The sequence below is a fragment of the Schistocerca serialis genome, chromosome 1, assembly GCF_023864345.2.
Source record: "Schistocerca serialis cubense isolate TAMUIC-IGC-003099 chromosome 1, iqSchSeri2.2, whole genome shotgun sequence".
Taxonomy (NCBI): Eukaryota; Metazoa; Arthropoda; class Insecta; order Orthoptera; family Acrididae; genus Schistocerca; species Schistocerca serialis.
Window position 1 is genome coordinate 1,194,356,011 of NC_064638.1, and position 22,177 is coordinate 1,194,378,187.

The following is a 22,177-nucleotide window of genomic DNA, read 5'->3' on the forward strand; positions in this document are numbered from 1 at the left end:
ATCCCTTCTTCTAGTCAAGTTGTGCCACAAAATCCTCTTCTCCCCAATCCTATTCAGTACCTCCTCATTCGTTATGTGATCTACCCATCTAATCTTCAGCATTCTTCTGTAGCACTACATTTCGAAAGCTTCTATTCTCTTCTTGTCCAAACTATTTATCGTCCATGTTTCACTTCCATACATGGCTACATTCCATACATATACTTTCAGAAACGACTTCCTGACACTTACATCTATACCCAATGTTAACAAATTTCTCTTCTTCAGAAACGCTTTCCTTGCCATTGCCAGTCTACATTTTATATCCTCTCTACTTCGACCAACATCAGTTATTTTGCTCCCCAAATAGCAAAACTCCTTTACTGCTTTAAGTATCTCATTTCCTAATCTAATTCCCTCAGCATCACATGAATTAATTCGACTACATTCCATTACTCTCGTTTTGCTTTTGCTGATGTACATCTTATATCCTCCTTTCAAGACACTGTCCATTCCGTTCAACTGCTCTTCCAAGTCCTTTGCTGTCTCTGACAGAATTACAACGTCATTGGCGAACCTCAACGTTTTTGTTTCTTCTCCATGGATTTTAATACCTACTCTGAATTTTTCTTTTGTTTCCTTTACTGCTTGCTCAATATACAGACTGAATAACATCGGGGAGAGGCCACAACCCTGTCTCACTCCCTTCCCAACCACTGCTTCCCTTTCATGTCCCTCGACTCTCATAACTGCCATCTGGTTTCTGTACAGATTGTAAATAGCCTTTCACTCCCTGTATTTTACCCCTGCCACCTTCAGAATTTGAAAGAGAGTATTCCAGTCAACATTGTCAAAAGCTTTCTCTAAGTCTAAAAATGCTAGAAACGTAGGTTTGCCTTTTCTTAATCTAGCTTCTAAAATAAGTCGTAGGGTCAGTATTGCCTCACGTGTCCTCATATTTCTACAGAATCCAAACTGATCTTCCCCAAGGTCGGCTTCTACCTGTTTTTCCATTCGTCTGTAAAGAATTCGCGTTAGTATTTTGCAGCCGTGACTTGTTAAATTGATAGTTCGGTAATTTTCACAACTGTCAACAAATGCTTTCTTTGGGATTGGAATTATTATATTCTTCTTGAAGTCTGAGGGTATTTCGCCTGTCTCATACATTTTGCTCACCAGATGGTAGAGTTTTGTCAAGACTGGCTCTCCCAAGGCCGTCAGTAGTTCTAATGGAATGTTGTCTACTCCGGGGGCCTTGTTTTGACTCAGGTCTTTCAGTGATCTGTCAAACTCTGCACCCAGTATCATATTTCCCATTTCATCATCATGTACATCCTCTTCCATTTCCATAATATTGTCCTCAAGTACATCGCCCTTGTATAGACCCTCTATATACTCTTTCCACCTTTCTGCTTTCCCTTCTTTGCTTAGAACTGGGTTTCCATCTGAGCTCTTGATATTCATACAAGTCGTTCTCTTTTCTCCAAAGGTCTCTTTAATTTTCCTGTAGGCAGTATCTACCTTACTCCTAGTGAGATAAGGCTCTACATCCATACATTTGTCCTCTAGCCATGCCTGCTTAGCCATTTTGCACTTCCTGTCGATCTCATTTTTGAGACTTCTGTATTTCTTTTTGCCTGCTTCATTTACTGCATTTTTATATTTTCTCCATTCGTCAATTAAATTCAATATTTCTTCTGTCACGCAAGGATTTCTATTAGCATTCGTCTTTTTACCTACTTCATCCTCTGCTGCCTTCACTACTTCATCCCTCAAAGCTACCCATTCTTCTTCTTCTGCTGTATTTCTTTGCCCCATTCCTGTCAATTGTTTCCTTATGTTCTCCCTGAAACTCTGTACAACCTCTGGTTTAGTCAGTTTATCCAGGTCCCATCTCCTCAAATTCCCACCTTTTTGCAGTTTCTTCAGTTTTAATCTACAGTTCATAACCAACAGATTGTGGTCAGAGTCCACATCTGCCCCTGGAAATGTCTTACAATTTAAAACCTGGTTCCTAAATCTCTGTCTTACCATTATATAATCTATCTGATACCTTTAGTATCTCCAGGGTTCTTCCATGTATACAACCTTCTTTGATGATTCTTGAACCAAGTGTTAGCTATGATTAAGTTAGGCTCTGCGCAAAATTCTACCAGGCGGCTTCCTCTTTCATTTCTTACCCCCAATCCATATTCACCTACTATGTTTCCTTCTCTCCCTTTTCCTACTACCGAATTCCTGTCACCCATGACTATTAAATTTTCATCTCCCTTCACTATCTGAGTTATTTCTTTTATTTCATCATACATTTCTTCAATTTCTTTGCCATCTGCAGAGCTAGTTGGCATATAGACTTGTACTACTGTCGTAGGCGTGGGCTTTGTGTCTATCTTGGCCACAATAATGCATTCGCTGTGCTGTTTGTAGTAGCTTACTCGCATTCCTATTGTTTTATTCATTATTAAACCTACCCCTGCATTACCCCTATTTGATTTTGTATTTATAACCCTGTATTCGCCTGACCAAAAGTCTTGTTCCTCCTGCCACCGAACTTCACTAATTCCCACTATATCTAACTTTAACCTATCCATCTCCCTTTTTAAATTTTCTAACCTACCTGCCCGATTAAGGGATCTGACATTCCACGCTCCAATCTGTAGAATGCCAGTTTTCTTTCTCTTGATAATGACGTCCTCCTGAGTAGTCCCCGCCCGGAGATCCGAATGGGGGACTATTTTACCTCCAGAATATTTTACCCAAGAGGACGACATCATCATTTATTTATACAGTAAAGCTGCATGCCCTCAGGAAAAATTACGGCCGTAGTTTCTCCTTGCTTTCAGCCGTTCGCAGTACCAGCACAGCAAGGCCGTTTTGGTTAATGTTACAAGGCCAGATCAGCCAATCATCCAGACTGTTGCCCCTGCAACTACTGAAAAGGCTGCTGCCCCTCTTCAGGAACCACACATTTGTCTGGCCTCTCAACTGATACCCCTCCGTTGTGGTTGCACCTACAGTACAGCTATTAGTATTGCTGAGGCACGCAAGCCTCCCCACCAACGGCAAGGTCTATGGTTCATGGGGGGGGGGGGGGGGGGGGGAGAGGAGGAGGATGGTGTTCCGAATCTGAAAATCTATGCACCGAATCCTTGTCACTTTGCTGAAGTCACCAATGGGTGGGAAGCTTGCAGTCCTATGTGATGGCACAGATTTAGCATCCAGCAATACTACAATAACCGTGCTGAATTAGAGATGGCTACCATCAAAAGGGAGGCTCCTAAATCAACTCTTTACTGATGACAGTACATAAGGGTGGCACAGAAAAGCAGCCATCTGATTATTGCCTTCCCAGATGGAAAGTAGTATTCCACAATATTGTTATTTGACCTGCTTGCACCATAGACTTCACCACGAATTCTCCACCAAGCATTACAGTGCGTACTTGTTTCCACTCTAGATTTTACCACAGACTATCTTTGATAGTTGTTGACTAGAATCACAACCTACTCATACCAGAACTGTGGCTTTTAGATGTGTTCTGCTTGCATTTTGGCATTAGCAATCTCAACACTCATAATAAACAGATGTCTCTCATATGTTACAACAACACTAGTACACTTGTGCTCATGGGATGTATGACATACATCTACTCAGATGATGTGTCACAACAATCGAGTCTAACAAAATCCAAGATTTAGTTTAAGAACAAATTAGTATATTTCTACAACTACCATTTTTGTGTGGCTTCAGCCATTAAGAGTATTAGCTATATATCTATTTTATCAGAAAAACCAATACAATTCATTTGTAAAGCAACTCTGGTTCTGCAGCAGTAATCATTTCTGTCAGTCACATGATATTTTTTTAATTAAAACTTCCATGTACATTAAGGTGTGGCGTCGATCCACGGATCGATAGACCAAAACATCATATGAGTATTATGTCTTCGAGTTGATCTTTGTTTTTGCATACTTCCCGGACCTCAGTTCCCGCCCAGTCTTCGACCTGTACGTTTGTCGTGTAGTAAAAGTATTGATGACTAGAAGAGAGAACCATGGTCATTACCTTACCACCTTGATATCGCCTTCAGTGGTGACCCCGAAGATCAAATAATCCGTCGAATCGAGTACAAAGTGACCACCGCGCTGGCTTCCACGTTCCGCATGGACCTTTGTCTGCTACACAATGGCCTTCTACAACACGCCGTCGCTGCCCGGTTTTCACCAGCAACAGCAACTAAATTTAAGCATGCCAGCTGTAGTCGGTGCCAGATGTGAATTTCAGTCCTATAGCCTCTATAACCCAGGGACCTCGTCAGGTGCAGTAGTTTTGAACATGATGCCAGCGATCTCCGACTCCGGCTTTGTTAGCCCTGAAGTGCTTCAGTTTTCACCGTACAGCAGTACAAGTAACCCAGGGACCTCGTCAGGTGCAGTAGTTTTGAACATGATGCCAGCGATCTCCGACTCCAGCTTTGTTGGCCCTGAAGTGCTTCAGTTTTCACCGCACAGCAGTACAATAAACCACTACACACTGATACCAAACTTTAATGCAAGAACTGTAAATAGGGGGGAGCATAGTTTTCATAATGTGCCACAACAGGACGCCTTTTTGAATGTGCAAGATCCACATGTGTATCACTCCGCGCCAGTTGCACACTATGTGAACGATATTCGCCAGCCTGTTACTCCGAGTGTTCATCAGTGCAGTAATTTGAGCATGTCAGGTTCCACCAAGCTCATCAGTGAGTCTGTGATGGACAATTTCGCTGCAGATGTGGAGGACCAATCGCATAATAACCTGTCGAGCAACCGCCGTGACAATTTGACCTTCTGCCGCAACAACCGGTCCCACTTCGCTCCATGCCGGGCTTTCTGCTAACAGATTTCGCTTCCCCTCCAGCTACTATGAACACAGCTGGCACGTCTGCTTCCTCTCTACCGTCCTCATGATGCAGAGTTAGCTTTGACTTGCCTACTCTTGCGTTGGCGAGTGGCTGACCGCATTCTTTGACCACCAGTTCGTCGAATCTACTGAAACGTCCGGCATTCAAACCTGCCCACCTGGAATTCTGGCTCAACCTGGTCGAGCACACTTTCAGTGTATGTACACTTGATGACAACGCCCGTTTCACATGCCTCATGAACCACCTCCACGACCATGTCAACTTAATTTATGACCTGGTTAAGTCACCTCCTCCAAATGAGAAGTACGCTACAGTTAAACAAGCAATACTGGAACGTGTCTCCAAGACAAGAAGATAAAACGTTCGACAGCTCGTCTATGAAGAACGCCTCGGCGACAGATCTCCGTCCCAGCTGTGGCGATGCCTTCAATTTCTCGTCGGTGAGTGCAACATGCCAGACGTACGCTCACTAAGATTTGGACGGAAAAGCTGCCTCTGTCTGTCCAAACGGCCATCTCCACCTACGAAGATAGACCAAATAGCGAATGCTTGCGCGCCGCCAACCGAGCTTACTCCACTCTACTACGTGAACGCCGTGCCCAGCAGTCCGGCAGCTACACCAGTTTCCAACCACAACCAGGGCCCCAACATGGATGCCCCACTAACCCTAAGTCTGTCAAGCTCGCCGAACTACTGCCACCTTCATCTCTGCACAACAACAGCACATCTGACTCCACAGAAGATTCTGGGCTGCCGCCGTCTGCCCACTCGCACGAACAGACATCCGCCCATAAATACTGTATCTTCCACACAAAATTTGAAGAACAAGCACGCAATTGTAAACCGGTGTGCTCCTACCCAAACTTCAACTGCAGGTAGGCAGCGGCGCCACCTCCTGCGACGTAAACAACAGGCACCGTCCCACGCTCCATTCGGTGTCCAACACTAATGCTTCGAATGGAGGAGTCTACGTCTGCAACTTTAACTCTGGCACAAACTTTCTCATCGACACGGGCGCAGATGTTTCCCTACTTCCATCTCGTCTTGCTACTGAAAAGATTCGACTACACAAAACTGTGCTACTTGCTGTAAACTATGTAGGCTGTGTGGCATCATGAAAATTCATTCAACAGTATACCACCCCTAAAGCAACGGCCTCATGGAACGTTGGCATAGGATGCTTAAGACAGCCCTTCATTGCCATGGCCTCCTTTGGACAGAAGCCATGCCATTCATCTTACTCGGTTTGTGGACCACTTTCAAGGAAGACCTTAAAAATTCAGTGGCCAAGTTGTCTATGGCCAGTCCTTTACACTGCCAGGCGAACTTGTTGCTCCTATTCCAGTCGCCAAACCGTCCGAACTGCCGCCCTTGGTAGAATGGTTGAGGTTACACTGTAACAAGCTTCAACCCCCGCCCCCTTCCAGCCACACTCCGCTGTACTCATATGTTCCCAAGGTGCTCGACGCTTGAGAATTTGTGTTCCTTCACGACGACACTGTAAATGCCCCGTTACAGCCCCCTTATACAGGCCCGTACAGAGTTGTCAAACGAACCAGTAATACAATGGACATCGTAATTAAGGGCTCAGTAACTACTGTTTCCTTCAACAGGGTTAAACCTGCTCGCATCGAGTTTTCCCCTACCTCACCCACCGTTGAAGAGACCAGGCTCTCTGGTCAGCCTCGGCCTTCTTCCTCTGCTCATGATTCGAGTAAACTCATGCCTACACCGGCCCCGTCAACGAGCCCACACTCATTCCGGAGTTTTCTGCTTCCCGTCTCCCATAGCAGAAGCCCCAGCTCCCAGGGCTCTAATATAACAGTTCCATCTTTGTGCGACAGCACACCGTGCCACTCTTCTAACCGGCGCAGCCCGCAGGTTCCTGCCATGCCCACTCAGACCTCACCGTCTGACACTCACCCCTCTACTCGCAGCACACCGCCCTTACCGTGCTACGGTTTCCCCACCCAACCGGCTGAGCATACCTCTCTGTTAGCAGTTGCCACTTATGAGCTCTCTACCCGCCTCCATCCTAATGACATTTGTGGTTTATCTGCCGTAGTTAGTGGTGATACTGCATTAGTGCTGCTTGCATGTGACGATTCGTGTGACTCGTTAGGTGGTATGTCACAACGTGTAGTGATGCGTTTCAAAATCTCTTGAAGTGCTACGTGTGGCAACCTACGTGCTTATGTTAGGCCTAGTGGAAAGGTGATCATTAGGCTCCCTGCTGACGGCAATCTTCCACACCAGCGCTCCCACACTGGCCGACGACTACGACCGCTGATGTCGCTTCAAGACTTCAGCATCTGCATTCTAGGATTAGCTCCAAACTCTCCTCCCACATGGCCCATGCCGTTAGATGCAGAGGAACTCACTGTAACCCACTTAAACTCTCGCCAACCCCCTCCCCCCTTCCCGCCTTCGGATACGTACTCCATACTGCAGGGGGTGGGGGGGCTATGTGGCATCCATAGGCCAAAACATCATATGTGTATTATGTCTTCGAGTTGATCTTTGTTTTTGCATACTTCGAGGACCTCAGTTCCTACCTAGTCTTCAACCTGTACGTTTGTCGTGTAATAAAAGTATTGATGATTAGAAGAGAGAACTGTGGTCATTACCTTACCACCTTGATATCTCCTTCAAAGGAAAAGAGTTTGACAAATGCTGACTGTTCGACCTTCAGTTACTCTTGATCATTTAGCACCATCCAGGGGCTATGTATGGGAATTGGAATGTAATCTTATGGGTGTGAGCAATGACCCTTGACCTAGCAGTCACACTTGATTAATACCACAGTAAAAGTTCGCACTAAGGACAATATATTCCAAAAGCTGTGGCCTATCACTTGGGAATCAATAGCTGACCTACTCTGTACTGCAATTAGTGTATAGCATGACACAATACTGTGCTACTGTCTGATAAATAGCAATCATACCATCGAGTTTGACATCCAACTCAATACAATAAAGTGTATGATCACTGGCTGCTAAAAACTGCATCAATTTGCTTTATCTCAGTTCTAAGTCATATCTCTCCACCTAAACACAAAAAGTAGGAAGCTTTGCTACTGACTATAAGAAAATACAAGTCAACTCCAAGCTGGCCAGATGTGTTACATATGACAAACAGAAATCCAGACAAAGCAATAAAAACAGTTGTGTAGCTTCTTCATGGGTTAAGATATTACTGGGAGCAAATATGGATCAGGCAAGCAACATAAGGAAAACAGATTGACCTAACCTGACTAAATCAGAGGCCTTCGATCTGCCTTTGAAAGTAAGGGAGACAGAATAATCTGCTCAAACCATGAAGTAAGCAAGGACTTCCTTTCAAATGGAAAAAGATGCCCAGCCCATCTTGCAGTCAGAGTGAGAGACCCGAGATAATTCATCATACTGTGAAACAGTGAACTGTAACATTTTATCCAGACAATGTTAAGGACTTCCTGACACTGACCAAGATGGTGTTGACATGATTGGGAAAGAGGCTGTGCCCATGTGTGTGAGAGTTGTGTTTGTGTTTTTTGTCTATTTCTGATGAAGGCCTTCTTGGCTGAAAGCTTACTTTCTGACAGACTTTTTGTTGTGCCTATCTGTGACTCAGCATCTCCTCTACATAAAATTGTCACATTCCATTCTGGATTTTCCATTGTTTAATTTAATATTATATGTGCTACTCCAGCACACTATTTTATCATGTGTGCATGATATTTTCCCTGTACACTTTATCAATTTACAATGGTACTGTTGTTTTGTTGTTGTTGCGATCTTAAGTCCGAAGACTGGTTTGATGAAGTTGAACATGCTACTCTATCCTGTGCAAGCGTCTTCATCTCTGAGTAACTACTGCAACCTACAACCCTCTGAATCTGCTTACTGTATTTATCTCTTCATCCCCCTCTACAACTTTTACCCTCTATGCTGCCCTCCAATACTAAAATGATGATCTCTTGATGCCTCAGAACATGTCCTACCAACCGATCCCTTCTTCTAGTCAAGTTGTGCAAAAAATCCTCTTCTCCTCAATTCTATTCAGTGCCTCTTCATTAGTTACATGATCTACTCATCTAACCTTCAGCATTCTTCTGTAGCACCACATTTAAAAAGCTTCTATTATCTTCTTGTCTAAACTGTTTAGCATTGATGTCCACACATGGCTGTGCTCCATACAAATACTTTCAGAAAAGAATTCCTGAGACTTTAATTTACAGGGTGTATCAAAAAGAATCATCTGATCTGACATGTCTATATTTCTGAAACTAATAAACATATAGAGTGAATTCTGTTTTTTGATGAACGGGAAACTAAAAAAAAATTTTTCTCATAACTTTTCATAGGTGTTCAATATGCCCCCCTTGAGTTACAGCTTCCACAGCTGCTGTTATGCCGTGTCTCAATTCATTCACTGATGTTGGTAACACAGGCATACAAAAACAGTCTTTTATAAACCTCCCACATGAAATAATCACTTACAGCCAGGTCCAGTGACCCTGGAGGCCAGTAATGTAAGGCTTAATGATTTGGTTCAGTGCGACCAGTCCATTGTTCAGTAGCACTTTGATTTAAAAATTATTGCACTTCCAGATGCCAATGTGGCGGTGCCCCATCCTGTTGGTGAATGAAGTCGATAGAAACAGTCTCCAATTGTGGGAAAAGAAAGTTCTCCAGCATATCAAGATATTTGCTTCCTGTAACAGTGTTCATGGCAAAGAAAAATGGACCATACACCTCTTCCCATGAAACTGCACAAAACACATTAACTTTTGGAGAGTCCCTCTCGTGCTGTACAACTTCATGGTGGTTGTTCCAAACCTCATATCCTCACATTATGATGGTTCACCTCTCCATTTAAATGGAATATTGCCCCGTCACTAAAGATGGAAAAAAACCAATCATTCCCCATCTTGCCAAGGACGAAATAAAAGAACTCCACACACTGTTGTTTGTCACCTTCACGAAGAGCTTGTAGTAGCTGAATTTTTTATGGTTTCACGTGGGAACATCAACACAACACATGCCAAATGGACACTGGTGGCTTGCTGAGCTGTGGAGCTGCACAGCAAATAGATTTCTGCGGAACTATGGCGGATCGTTCAACGTCTCTGTCAGACATCAGGAACAGCATGGCAATTTGCCTTTACACAAACATGTGTCTTGGAATTGTTCATGCCATCATCTAATGCTCTGTGCTGTAGGAAGACCCATGCTGTATGAAAGTTACAATGAACTGTTATTACTGACCCACACTGTGCAAAACGTAGAACACAAAACACTTTCTGTTGTTCCAACACCATTTTTACTAGAACTGAAGTGGCGCACACTGTTGATACCTAGTGGGAACCATGTAAAGCTTGAGAGTTTGCTCTTTCTAACAGTATGTTGCTCACACACATATCTCAAATAACATAATAGTTACAATTTTTTAAAAAAATTAGGTGATTCTTTTAGTACTTTGAATGTCTCGTTTCCTAATTTAATTCCCCAGGCCTCACCTGAATTAATTCAACTACTCTCCATTATTTTCATTCTGACTTCGTTGATATTCATCTTATATCACCCTTTCAAGACACTGTCCATTCTGTTCAGCTGCTATTCCAAGTCCTTTGCTGTCTCTGACAGAATTACAATGTCACTGGCAAATCTCAAAGTTTTTGTTTCTCCTCCCTGGACTTTAATTCCTATTCCAAATTTTTCTTTGGTTTCCTTTACTGCTTGTTCAATATGCAGATTGAATAACATCGGGGACTGGCTACAACCCTGTCTCACTCCCTTAGCCACTGCTTCCCTTTTATGCCCCTCGACTCATAACTCTGTACAACTTGTAAACAGCTTTTCACTCCCTGTCGACACCCTTAGAATTTGAAAGAGAGTATTCCAATCAACATGATCAAAAGCTTCCTCTAGGTCTACAAAGGCTACAAAAGTACGTTTGCCTTTCCTTGCCCTATCTTCTATGAGAAGTCACAGGGTCAGTATTACCTCGTATGTTCCTACAGTTTTACAGACTCCAAAATGACCTTCCCCAAGGTCAGCTTTTACCAGTTTTCCAATTCTACTGTAAAGAACATAACATACTTGAGTTCAATGGCTGCTTCACAGCCTGCACCATCTGGAACTGCCCCCTATGACCAATTTTCTGAACTGCACAGATGGGAGTTATCCTTACAATACATTCTCCATTCCTGAAATCATCCTGGCCTCAACCTATGTTAACCTACTGCCTCACAGCCTCCACCCAAATACTTCCATTCCCCCCCCCCCCCTCCCCCCTTCTGTCCTATCATATTTTCCATGCTCACGTCCTTCTACCCTCACTGTGCACCACTTTCTACGAATGCACCCACCAGTCTTCTCCCCTTCACTGCTATTCTACAATTCTGCCCCCCTCCCCTCCTACCAACCGTCTAGTCCCTGCATGCTCCACCAGGCATCAATGACTTCTCTCCCCCCATCCATACCCTACTATCCCTCCTCCCTTCGTGCCCCACTCTTGATTGCGACATAGTTGCCTTCTGGCTAAACAGGCCAGAGATAGCAGTCGTGTGTGCATGAGATTTGTTTGGTTGTGTGAATGGGTCTTCCTTTCTGATGAAGACTTTGGCCAAAAGCGCATCTGTAAAAGTGTTTTTCATCATGCTTGTCTGCAACTCAAATATAACAACAGATATACAGGGAATGAAGCACTTAGCAACTGTTAGAACTGTACAAAAAATTCTACCCTTTGCTCTTCATAGATGAAGGCTTGGATATAGACTTGATTTTTTTAAACACTTGTAACAATGAAGCAAATATAGAGCATTTATGAATAAATAACAACTGACTATCTACATTTTGGTTTTTAGGTTTTATTTCCAAAACATACTGAAAATCAAATCTAAGATCTAGTTTGTCTGTATTCCAGTGTTTAGATTTCACTTCTAATCAGTGTTATTAAGAAAACCTGAAAACTGAAATACAGAAGGTCGAGTGACTTTTATTCATATGATAGAAATCTTTTACTCACTCTATGTACAACATGAAACCATCATGGATTCATCAAAAAATGAAATAAGTGCTTCATTTCATGCATCTCTACTGGTGTACTCATCACAGATCTTGTCTCACAAGCAACTGCGGCCTTTAACTTTTTCCAGAAACTCAGTCATTAAAGTTTCCTTCATCTCATGCTCTATCATGTATATCAGAACAACATTTAACCATGGATGTAGTGAAACCATGGATAAATGTTCCCACTGTGTCACAAATATTTGTACATGTGCTGAACACACAATCTGTCACTGATTTTTCTCTTTGTCATCTTGTGTTTATCCTGAGTTTCCTCTATGATGTTCTCACAGTATCTATTTGTGCCAAATGTGAAAAAAATACATTTGTAGATTAACTGACCAAGAGACAAATATAGAAACAATACAGAGGGGTGTAAATTGCAGTAGTTATTCAGAGATGAAGAGGCTTGCACAGGATAGAGCAGCTTGAAGAGCTGCATCAAACCAGTCTTCGGACTTAAGACAAACAATTCTTAATAAATGAGCCATTTTGACAGGCTTTGTGATTATAACGTGTCACACAGTTGCAGTCATTAATTATTGGAAAAAATAACATGTCTCGTGAATCTTCAACAGTGCGTAGATCTCGGGTTGCTCTAGAAAAGTATTTGTGACACTGCTGATGGCATTATAGTTCCTAGAGCTCATTCCACATTCCTAAAGGCTCTCCTTCAAGATGGAATTTACAGAATTAGTAATAAGCACTTGTGATTTTAAATATTTAAACTTTTACTGAGGGAGTGCCAGAAAAAAAGCAGTCACTGTTGATAATGGAGAATGTTCAAGTGGTAGAATTATGAACAGGTATAGCAGTTTACATCATTACAAGAAAAATCTTTAATTCAGTAATCTGTACTTCATGTCTTCCAGTAACTTTTTGGATGAAACTACGAGAAAGCACTTAGGTTGACCAAACTTTTGAGGAGAAAAAGACAACAACATAACAACAGGCTATACCAGGAGCAACTGAACATAACTATAATGAATGTTGGCTTCGTTCTACAACTTAATGATCATGTGATCTCATATGTGCATACACATTAAGAGAAGAAAACACTACAATATTTATTTTGAGTCTGTATTAATATTTTGAACTTAGGTTGCGGTGGCAGGCTGATCTGTAACATAGCCCAACATTTAGCTTAGGTCGAAAGGTGACAGTTTGGTTGTAAGTAGGCCAAACAGTATGGAAAACTTCACTTAATACAATACTCGAATTAATTAAGGAAGAAAAAGCCTTAACAGTTTCCAACAGCATAAAGAACTATGATAAATATTGGTGTTATCACATAAATATTTAACTGGCTCTAGATCACCAACAAGAATTTTATTTCACTGTAAAAGCAATGGCTTTTTCACAGTAGGAACTTTTCCATTAGTTTTTGTGTGTTAAATTTAGCTTCAGTAAGCAGAAATAGTTTAAAGTAATTGAACCATAGTCAAGTATTGATAGTTTTGAACAGCTGATTCACTTCTCCAATGGATATCTTGACTCATGCCATGCAGCTGAGCGTTCGTTACCAAACATTGATCTCACTTTTATCTGTGTACATCATTCACCGGATGATAACTTTGAAAACTTTATTGCACTGATGGATAACTGTTTATCTTACCTTATGCACCTTAAGTCTAAACTCGCATTGTGTGGTGACTTCAACATACACATAGTAAGTGGAAGTACTAAAGACAGGGTTTTCATGAACTTAATGAACAGCTATGGGATGTTTGTAGCAAACCAGCTCCGAACAAGAGGTGTTGCCTGTGTAGACACAGTTGTCACCACACAGTTGTCACTTGGGAATATAATATCAGTGTAGTTGAACCAATGATTGCAGGCCACAGTGCATTAGTAATGGAGCTTAGTATGGAGAGTAAAAGTAAATTGCAACCAATCTCATGGCACTCAAGTTACAAACTCAGTAAAAGGGCTATCTAAGAAGAAAGATTTAATGGCCTTAAAGCAGCACTGTCTAGTGTAAACTGGCAACAGAAACTTACAGAAATGGGTACAGTGACTCATTTGAACGTCTGTTCCAAACCTTAAGAACAAAATTTGATGACATTTTCCCAGAAATCCCCAAGATGAACCTTGCAATAAGTCACAAGGAAGGGAAAAACCCATTAAAGGGAAGATATGGTATACACCTGAGATAAATAAACTACAATGCATCACCAAAATATTCAGAGACCATACAAAAAGAGCCGTAGATCTTCCAACTAAAGACCTGCTTCACTGTAACCGTTTAAGAGAGAGAGGGGGAAAAAAAATCTACAGAAAGGCAGTGGAGGCTTCAAAAAAGAGACACAATTATTCATTAAAGAGAGCTCATAATCTATGTAAAGCAGCATGGAATCTGGTAAATGAGTACAGGAAGAACCCTAATTCCATCTTAAATTCCAGTAGTCCTGATGCCTTCAACCAGTGCTTTGTTAGTAGAGTGGAAACTCCAGTTTAAGGCTTAGATCCCATGGTCAATATAAAAAATGTAAGCTCCACATTTAAAAACTGGGAGGAAATTGACCCTGAGGACCTTGTAAAAATAGTGAAGTCCTATAAGCATTCAGAAACTCCAGACATCTATGGTATGCCCTGCACAGTACTGAAGAAAATAATACCAGAGCTTGCTCAGCCACAAGCCACAGTAATTAACAAGTGTTTATTTTCTGGTGTCTTCCCAGATTTCCTGAAGGTGGCATGGACAGTACCAGTCTACAAAAAAGGTGACCCATGCAAAGTGTCCAGCTCCAGACCTATTTAAATAACACCCATTCTTGCTAAAGTCACGGAGTCCGTAATGAAACATCAGATACAAAATTACTTTGAAAACAATAAACGCTTCCAGGCACACAGCATGGTTTTTGCAAGGGAAAGTCAACAGTTACAGTGGTACTGGACTTAATCACCAAGACAAGGGAGGGGTTTGAAGATAGAGAGAGTGTGGCATTCACACTCAGTGACCCGAGCAAAGCATTTGATTGCATTTCACACAAGATACTGATTAATAAGCTGAAGTGTCATGGTATTGAAGGTGCGGTCCTAGCTACTCTTCAATCCTATCTTGAAAACCGAAGACAAATAGTATCAGTCCATAGAGCAAACTCCCAAGAGCAAAAGTCAGAAAATGGTGTACCCCAGGGATCCGACATAGGACTTCTCCTGTTCCTTATTTATGTCAATAATATATTCTACAGTTTGCTGCTGATACCACATTCTTTGCAAAGGGAAAAATGGCTGAATGAGCTCTGTTGGCAGCAGATTTACTCTTTGAAAGAATTAGAGAGTGGTTTATCAAAAATAAAATAAAAATGAATCAAGGAAAAACTCAACACATGACATGCAGTCTCAGCAATGTAGGCTGCCAGGATAACATGGAGGCTGTCAAACTACTACGCTTCATGATAGATAGCAAACTGACAGTGAACAAGCACACAGAGTATGTGTGTTCCAAGCTCTTTCATGTTATATACCTGGTAAGAAAACTAAAAGGTGTATTAACTGACCAATACCTAATAACAGTTTATTATGCACTCTTTCATAGCCATATTAATTATGGTTTGCAGTTATGGGAACACTCTGCAGGTTGTAAGGAGGTGTTAATGCTCAAACAAAGCTGTCATAATCATTACAGCAAGAAACAAACAGGAGCACTGCAAACCTATATTTACCAGATTAGGGATAATGACAGTATTCGCCCAATATGTGTTTCTATGCCTCTGCAGCGTAAAAGAAAACCAAGGTGATTTCAGCACAAGGAAAGACATTCATAATCAGTAAACCGGCATCAAGAGGAACATTGAAGTACCAAGTTGTCGACTGATTGGAACACAACACAATTTTCCAGTAGTAGCCCTAAAAATGTTCAGTACACTGGACCGAGAAGTGCAGTCACTGCCGATAGGACTGTTCAAAAGGACAACTGCACATGACTTGAAAGAACATTCATTATATTCCACTGGAGAATTTCTCAATATTGACTTAATATGTTATATCTGCCCTTATTGTGAATACTTTGCTGTATGTTGTATAAAACTGTAACCAAATCTTACATTTGTAACCCTCTCCAGTCACGACTGGTAAATGACACAGACCTAGAAACAAAGTAATAATAAACGAATTGATGAATTTTTTCATTTCAAGAGACAAACAGTGTTTTGTGTTAAAACTTTATAATTACTAAAAAAATTTATAATTGACATACTTACAGTAGATTGCTCAGTTTCAAGCTTCTTTTTAAGTGATACTGCTACTTGTTTTGCTGTGATATTTGTTGGTTTTGATCTGACTATGGCTATGGCAAGGGCAAGTTTAACCCTCTCTTTCAGTTCTTCTGTTAGCAGACAAAAAAAGGAATGCATAATAATAGTAAACTAAACAATGCAAGTGACTAACATTTACAAGTAAATAGTGTGCACATTATTAAGTCACTTTTACATCCCAACTTCTGCAGGACAAGGAAAACAGTAAGATTTAATCTATAATCTCCAGAAAATACCTATCAATGCTTCTGAAATATCCTGTCATTAAATGATCCATGAATCTGACCACCTATTAATTTTGGCAGAGGCACAGAAGACAGTTTATTTCCCTACACTCCCAGAACTGCAAGGAATATACAGCATACTTCGTGGTGATGTTACAAACTTTCAGGAATGATGGAGAAGTGTACATGTTTCACTTGAAGGTAAGGGTCTCTTGTCTGGAAAAGACCAAGTCAAAAATTATAGTCTCTTGAGGTATGCACTTTGGAGCTCATGTTTACTAGACATTTTTTTCTCCTTTTGGTCCACACTACCTCCTACCAAAATAAGGAAAGCAAAGAGCTTACAGTAGAAGAGACCGGGTCAATGGAAGCGTCCCATTCCACCCGTCGACTTTGACCCATGATGTAAGGCTGTTGTGGTTGATGACATCACAACGGTGCGGAGTTTAGTTTGTGAGAGTGTTTGTAGGTGTTTTGATGTGATTGATGATGCTTTCTGGTGGTGTGTTTATGTGTTGTGTGTTAGGTGATGTTTTTGGTTTAGTTTGCATGTGACATGTTTATAGGAGGTGTATTGTTGTGGTCGGTGGTTCTCTCTGGTGGTGTGTTTATGGGTAGAGTGTTATGTGGCATATGGGGTTCATTTGCATGGTAGCATTGCACGTGTGTGGCATTGGTGGTGACTGTGCTTTCGGCGAATATTTTTCAGTGAGTTAACGATTTTGGTTTTGTTATGTCGACGTAATCGCAGTTTTTTTTTCTGTTCGTCGTCTGTGAATTTTGATAAATTGCTTTGTTTATGTCTTTGGTAGGTAATGATATGACTGACAAGGACAACAGTTTTCGGTTGTCGGCGATGATGGGGGACAGTGCGTTGTCACTAGCCTAATAAAATTTCTTCAGCTATTCGGCCTGTTGGCTAAAGTCGAGAACTATTCAGTGTGTCGTGAAGAAATGAGGCTTACTAAAGTTCCGGCGTCTCAGACCAGGGATGGCTATATGTGGATATGTCGTAAGGATAACAGGTCAAGGGAGTGTTCAATTGTTCGAGTCCAATTTTGATTTTCAAGGTTTTTTTTTTTGTAGTAGGATTAAGTGTGGTTGTGGTGGTGAAAGTTTTGTGATTTATAGTGTGGTATTGGTAGTTGCTGTTTACCTATATAGGTCAAGGGAAGTGTTCGATTCCAATTTTGATTTTCTAAGTGCCCTTTTTTTGTGGTAGGATTAAGTGTGATGGTGTTGAAAGTTTAGAGGTTTATAGTGTGGTATCGGTAGTTTATGTTGACCTATATAGGTCAAGGGAAGTGACCGATTCCAGTGGACTTTGTGTATAGTGGAATTTGAGAAGGCTGTAGAGTCTTGTTATTTTAGTGTTTTTAGTCGTTTGGTGTAGTGGCGTGTATTTATATTTAGTTTGTGCCCACCCAAAAACCCCCAATTTCCCCCATTTGTCCCGTTAGTCTCATTATATTTTTGGAGGAATATCTGTTTGGTGGTTTTTCGATCTATGTTCGTGTTTGGTGTCATGTTTATGTGATGACGTTACAGGAGGCTATGAGAGTTGTTATGAATGGTCGTTACCGCCATATTGGTGACGTTATTGGTGAAAGCAGAGGGGTGGAATCAGATGCTTCCGTTATCCCAATAGGCCCACTGTCAGAGGTACCAGAACAATTTTCACCTGCAACTTTCAACTCTGTCTTTTCCAGACATGGGTCCCTGACCTCAAATTGGCACACATACCGTTCTCCATCATCTCTGGATGTTTATACAATCATCATGGAAACTCCATACTATATATCAAAATCAACAGCAAGCCATTCTCCTATTAGCTAAAGGAGACACTTAAATACATATAATATGGCGATACAGATGAAAAATTTCGCTATACGAAACGACTTTCTTTTACCAATAACAGTGTTTTGTCATGAAAGTGTACACTGTATTTTAGGTTCAAACATAATGTCTTTGTTCATAAAGGCATACAGAAATTATGCAAACATGGATCACGCGACAGCTGAATTCTACATTGTCATAAAACTTACATAATGAATTCATTCATGAGAAATGTTAGGTCTTTAATGCCGCCAAGTTTGTGACTCATTGCAACTACAATAGGCCTACTACTGTGAGGAATGCGGTTACATTTGTGTACAGATTGAAAATTTCGTGACAGGCATGACGTAGCACCTTGTTCTGGGCAAATAATCTCCAATAGGCAGATATAATCTCAAGTGAGAACCACAAAATAATGCTACAGCATCTACTGTTCATTTTATACGGGGGAATATTCACTAATATCTGGATGCAAATACAAAAAACTTTACATTCATAAACTCATTTATGAGTATCGAAGAAGATAACAAAAGCAATAGTATTTGACTACAGAAGGGTATACAAACACTAGAAACAGCGCCTGCTGTACAATACTTATAAAGTTATCATCTCAGTTTTTTTAAACGAAAATGTGCCAGTACCACAGGACATTAAATTTTTCTATAATTTCCCAAGTCTCGGAATTCATAAATTAGTATGGGTCCAAAACAGTAAATGGTTTTAAAAAATTCCAATATGCATGTGAACTATACGCGCTGTGACTTTCAAGTAGCATATCACTGTGAAGAATAATTTCATACACCGAGAAACTTAATAAAAATATTCGTCCCGCACTGTGTTAACAAAACTTGTAGCTCTTAAAAGCTAAACTTACCGGATGGGTTGTGAAACATATTATATGCTGGCAACCTTCACATACAGACTTTACAAATACAGTTTATTTCTTTCCTTGTATTACAGAGCCATTGGGTATTTAGTTTCCCTGAATGAAACTCAAATGCTTGAGAAAGAATATGTTGACACTGCAAGTTTACAAACACCATTTCGTATTTCCCACTCACACATGTTGTACCTTGCTACTCAAAGATCTTACGCATCTAATTGCATAGATATTGGTAAGCTACGGAATTATTATTTGATAGAAGCAAAGTACTTCAATAAAGGTAGCTTGCCTCCAATAACAAAATATTAAAAGTTACTGGGCACTGAAATTAGATCTCCAGGATATAAAGTGTGTTCAGTTTAACACTAGGAAACCAAGGTATTTTAGGTTATTCGGAGCACCAACCAAGGGCAAATTTTTCCCGTGTAACAACAATCTGTAAATCCTGTATTATGCATGTAATTTAAGTAACTGAGTTTCCATTGTGAAATCAGTTTAACAGCAAATAGTGACAACCTAACTAAAATCTTAATTTTTTGATCATATATTTTGAATATAACAAGCAACAGTGGTCAAATCTTGGACAATGAAAGTTGATATAAAGTATAAACATAAAGTCTGTACTTGAATACACAGGCTGTCCAGAATCTCTATGCACTCTTTGATCTAATAACTAAATAATACAGTTTTATCCTTGATAGAAAGTTTCAAAAACAGAAATAAAAACACATGCATAAATATAGGTTATGGTACACTCAAGATTTTCAAAAAAACGCCCACTGCTTGGAGAGAATACTGTCATTTACAGATGACATTTACTCCTGCACACAAAATGGTTGATTCTGAATGACGCTTACACAGATGAAAACCACAACGGAAGTTTACGTGATGTTCTCTCTGGCTCTCTGGTTACTTGCATCCTTCAAGTATATGTACCGTAAAACGGGGTGAAAAGAAACAGCAGGGTGAACAGAAACAAAACTTCATATACGCAATTACTTTGAATACTATAAGGTTGTATAAGGCATTAATTTTAACTATTATTGGTCTTGGGTTGGCAACACTTCAGACTAACAAGGAAATTATGTTTCGTGGGGTTGACAGCATTGTAGGTTGATGTTTATCCTTGTGTCTGTGTCGATAGTTTTTAAGTTGTTTTCCTATCTATTTCGAAATTCTCTGGTAAGTAAATACGTATTCTACATATGACAATTAATGGCATTCTAAGTACTAGGTATAACATCTATAAAACAATAAGGGTTGGTTTTTGTTTGACTTTCAATGAAATCAGGTCTGTGAATTTTCAATTTTTTTAGGTTATGCTTATAAACTTTGCGGGGTGAATCGAAACACACAAATTCTGGTTTTCTATTCAGCCGTAAATAAAAATATCTCAAAAATCTATTAGTATGCCATATTAATACTATATAATTCTATAGTTATGTTACATGCAGAAGTAACATATCTTTCTTGTTTCAGAGTTGCTGTTCAAATATGACACAGAATTACAAACCCATCACAGGAGGTGGTTACAAAAAACACACACCTAATCATATAAACAATGCCCTCTCTGACATCAAATCGGGGATTAGCTTGCGGAAAGCAGCTGAAAAACATGGGATTCATTTTAGTGTACTATACAGATACCTAAAAAGAGGTGCCAACATTAAACTTCAGGCAGACAAATTGCCTTGTCTTTTGAAGAAGAGAAGCTGTTTGTAGACATTGAAAATATGCAGTGAATGGGGCTATCTTATTGACTTTACAACCTTAAGACATGTATTAAAGGATTCTCTGGACAGAAGGGAGAAGGAAGTGAGAAGGTTTACGAATAATCTCCCTGGTCGTGAATTTGTGGAATCATTTATGAGGCAACACAAAGATCAATTAGCAGTGCGAATGTGCCAAAACATAAAATGCTCCAGAGCTGGTGATACACCACCAACTATCAACAGTTACTTTGATGAACTGTCAAAGGAATTGGAGAATGTACCACCGTCTAATATAATAAATTATGATGAGATGAACCTTACAGATAATCCAGGAAAATGAAAGGTAGTCACACAGACAGGAACTAAATATCCTGAAAGGGTCATGAGCTCCTCAAAGGCATCACTCTCCATAATGTTTGCAGCTGCTGCAGATGGCACTATACTATCCCCTTATGTCATGTATAAGGCTTTCCATTTATACCAAAGTGGGACCGTAAGTGGGCCAAAATGTGCAAGATACAATCGGACAAAATCTGATTGGTTCGATTCGTTCTGCTTCGACGATTGGGTCCTTACAGTTGCTGTCTTGAAGAAGTTGGACAGTAAGCTGTGGCAGGACAATAACATGATTTATATTCGTACCAGAAAATTCAACACACCTGATACAACCACGGGATGTGGCATTTTTTTTAAACTACTTGGAGCCAAATATTAGAAGAATGGAAGAAAGGTCCAGGAAGAAATGAGGAAACAGTTCCCACGGATAAATTTCCTCTGCTTTGAAAAAGTTGTGCGACTCCTTGAAAGAACAAAATGTTATTGCAGGAAATGTGGGATTGCGCCTCTAGACCGCAATAAAGTGTTGTCTATGCTCCTAGGTACTGGTACTGGTATACCAGTAAATGAAAGCCAGGATAAGAACAATCTTGAAGAATCCTCTAACGCTTCTGACAACAGTTTTAAAGGACTCTTCCAGAGCCTTAGACAAGACCAGACTCCTGAACAAAGGAGAAAAAGTTAATGTCCAATGTGGTAGAAATGTTAGTGTTAATGACTTTCTGGATGTGGATAGGGAATATGTAACCCCAAATTTTTCACTTTGGTCCAAGCCCATGTACATCCAAACAAGCCAAGACAACGAAAAAAATACCAATGAAAACAGAAAACGTCTTGATTCATCATCAGAGGATGAAGATGCATACTCAGTACACAACAGTGATGAAGACATGATTTTGTCTTCTTCAGATTCTTCAGATCAAGAAGAAAGTACTGTTATCTCCATAAACCAAGGCGACTATATGGTGTTCAAAGTATATGGTAAAATAT

At 40.5% G+C, this 22,177-nt stretch overlaps 1 protein-coding gene across 1 annotated transcript in view; it reads right to left on the minus strand.

Annotated features, from left to right (window-relative positions):
- Positions 1 to 19,281, minus strand: part of LOC126459788 (uncharacterized) — a 71,555-nt gene extending 52,274 nt beyond the window's left edge. The window contains exons 1-2 of the mRNA XM_050095883.1: positions 19,131 to 19,281; positions 16,143 to 16,267 (exon numbers count right to left, since the gene is read on the minus strand). Coding sequence (XP_049951840.1) covers positions 16,143 to 16,267; positions 19,131 to 19,149 — 144 coding nt within the window. The 5' untranslated portion in view covers positions 19,150 to 19,281. The remainder of the gene's footprint in view (positions 1 to 16,142; positions 16,268 to 19,130) is intronic.
- Positions 19,282 to 22,177: the final 2,896 nt, after the last annotated feature.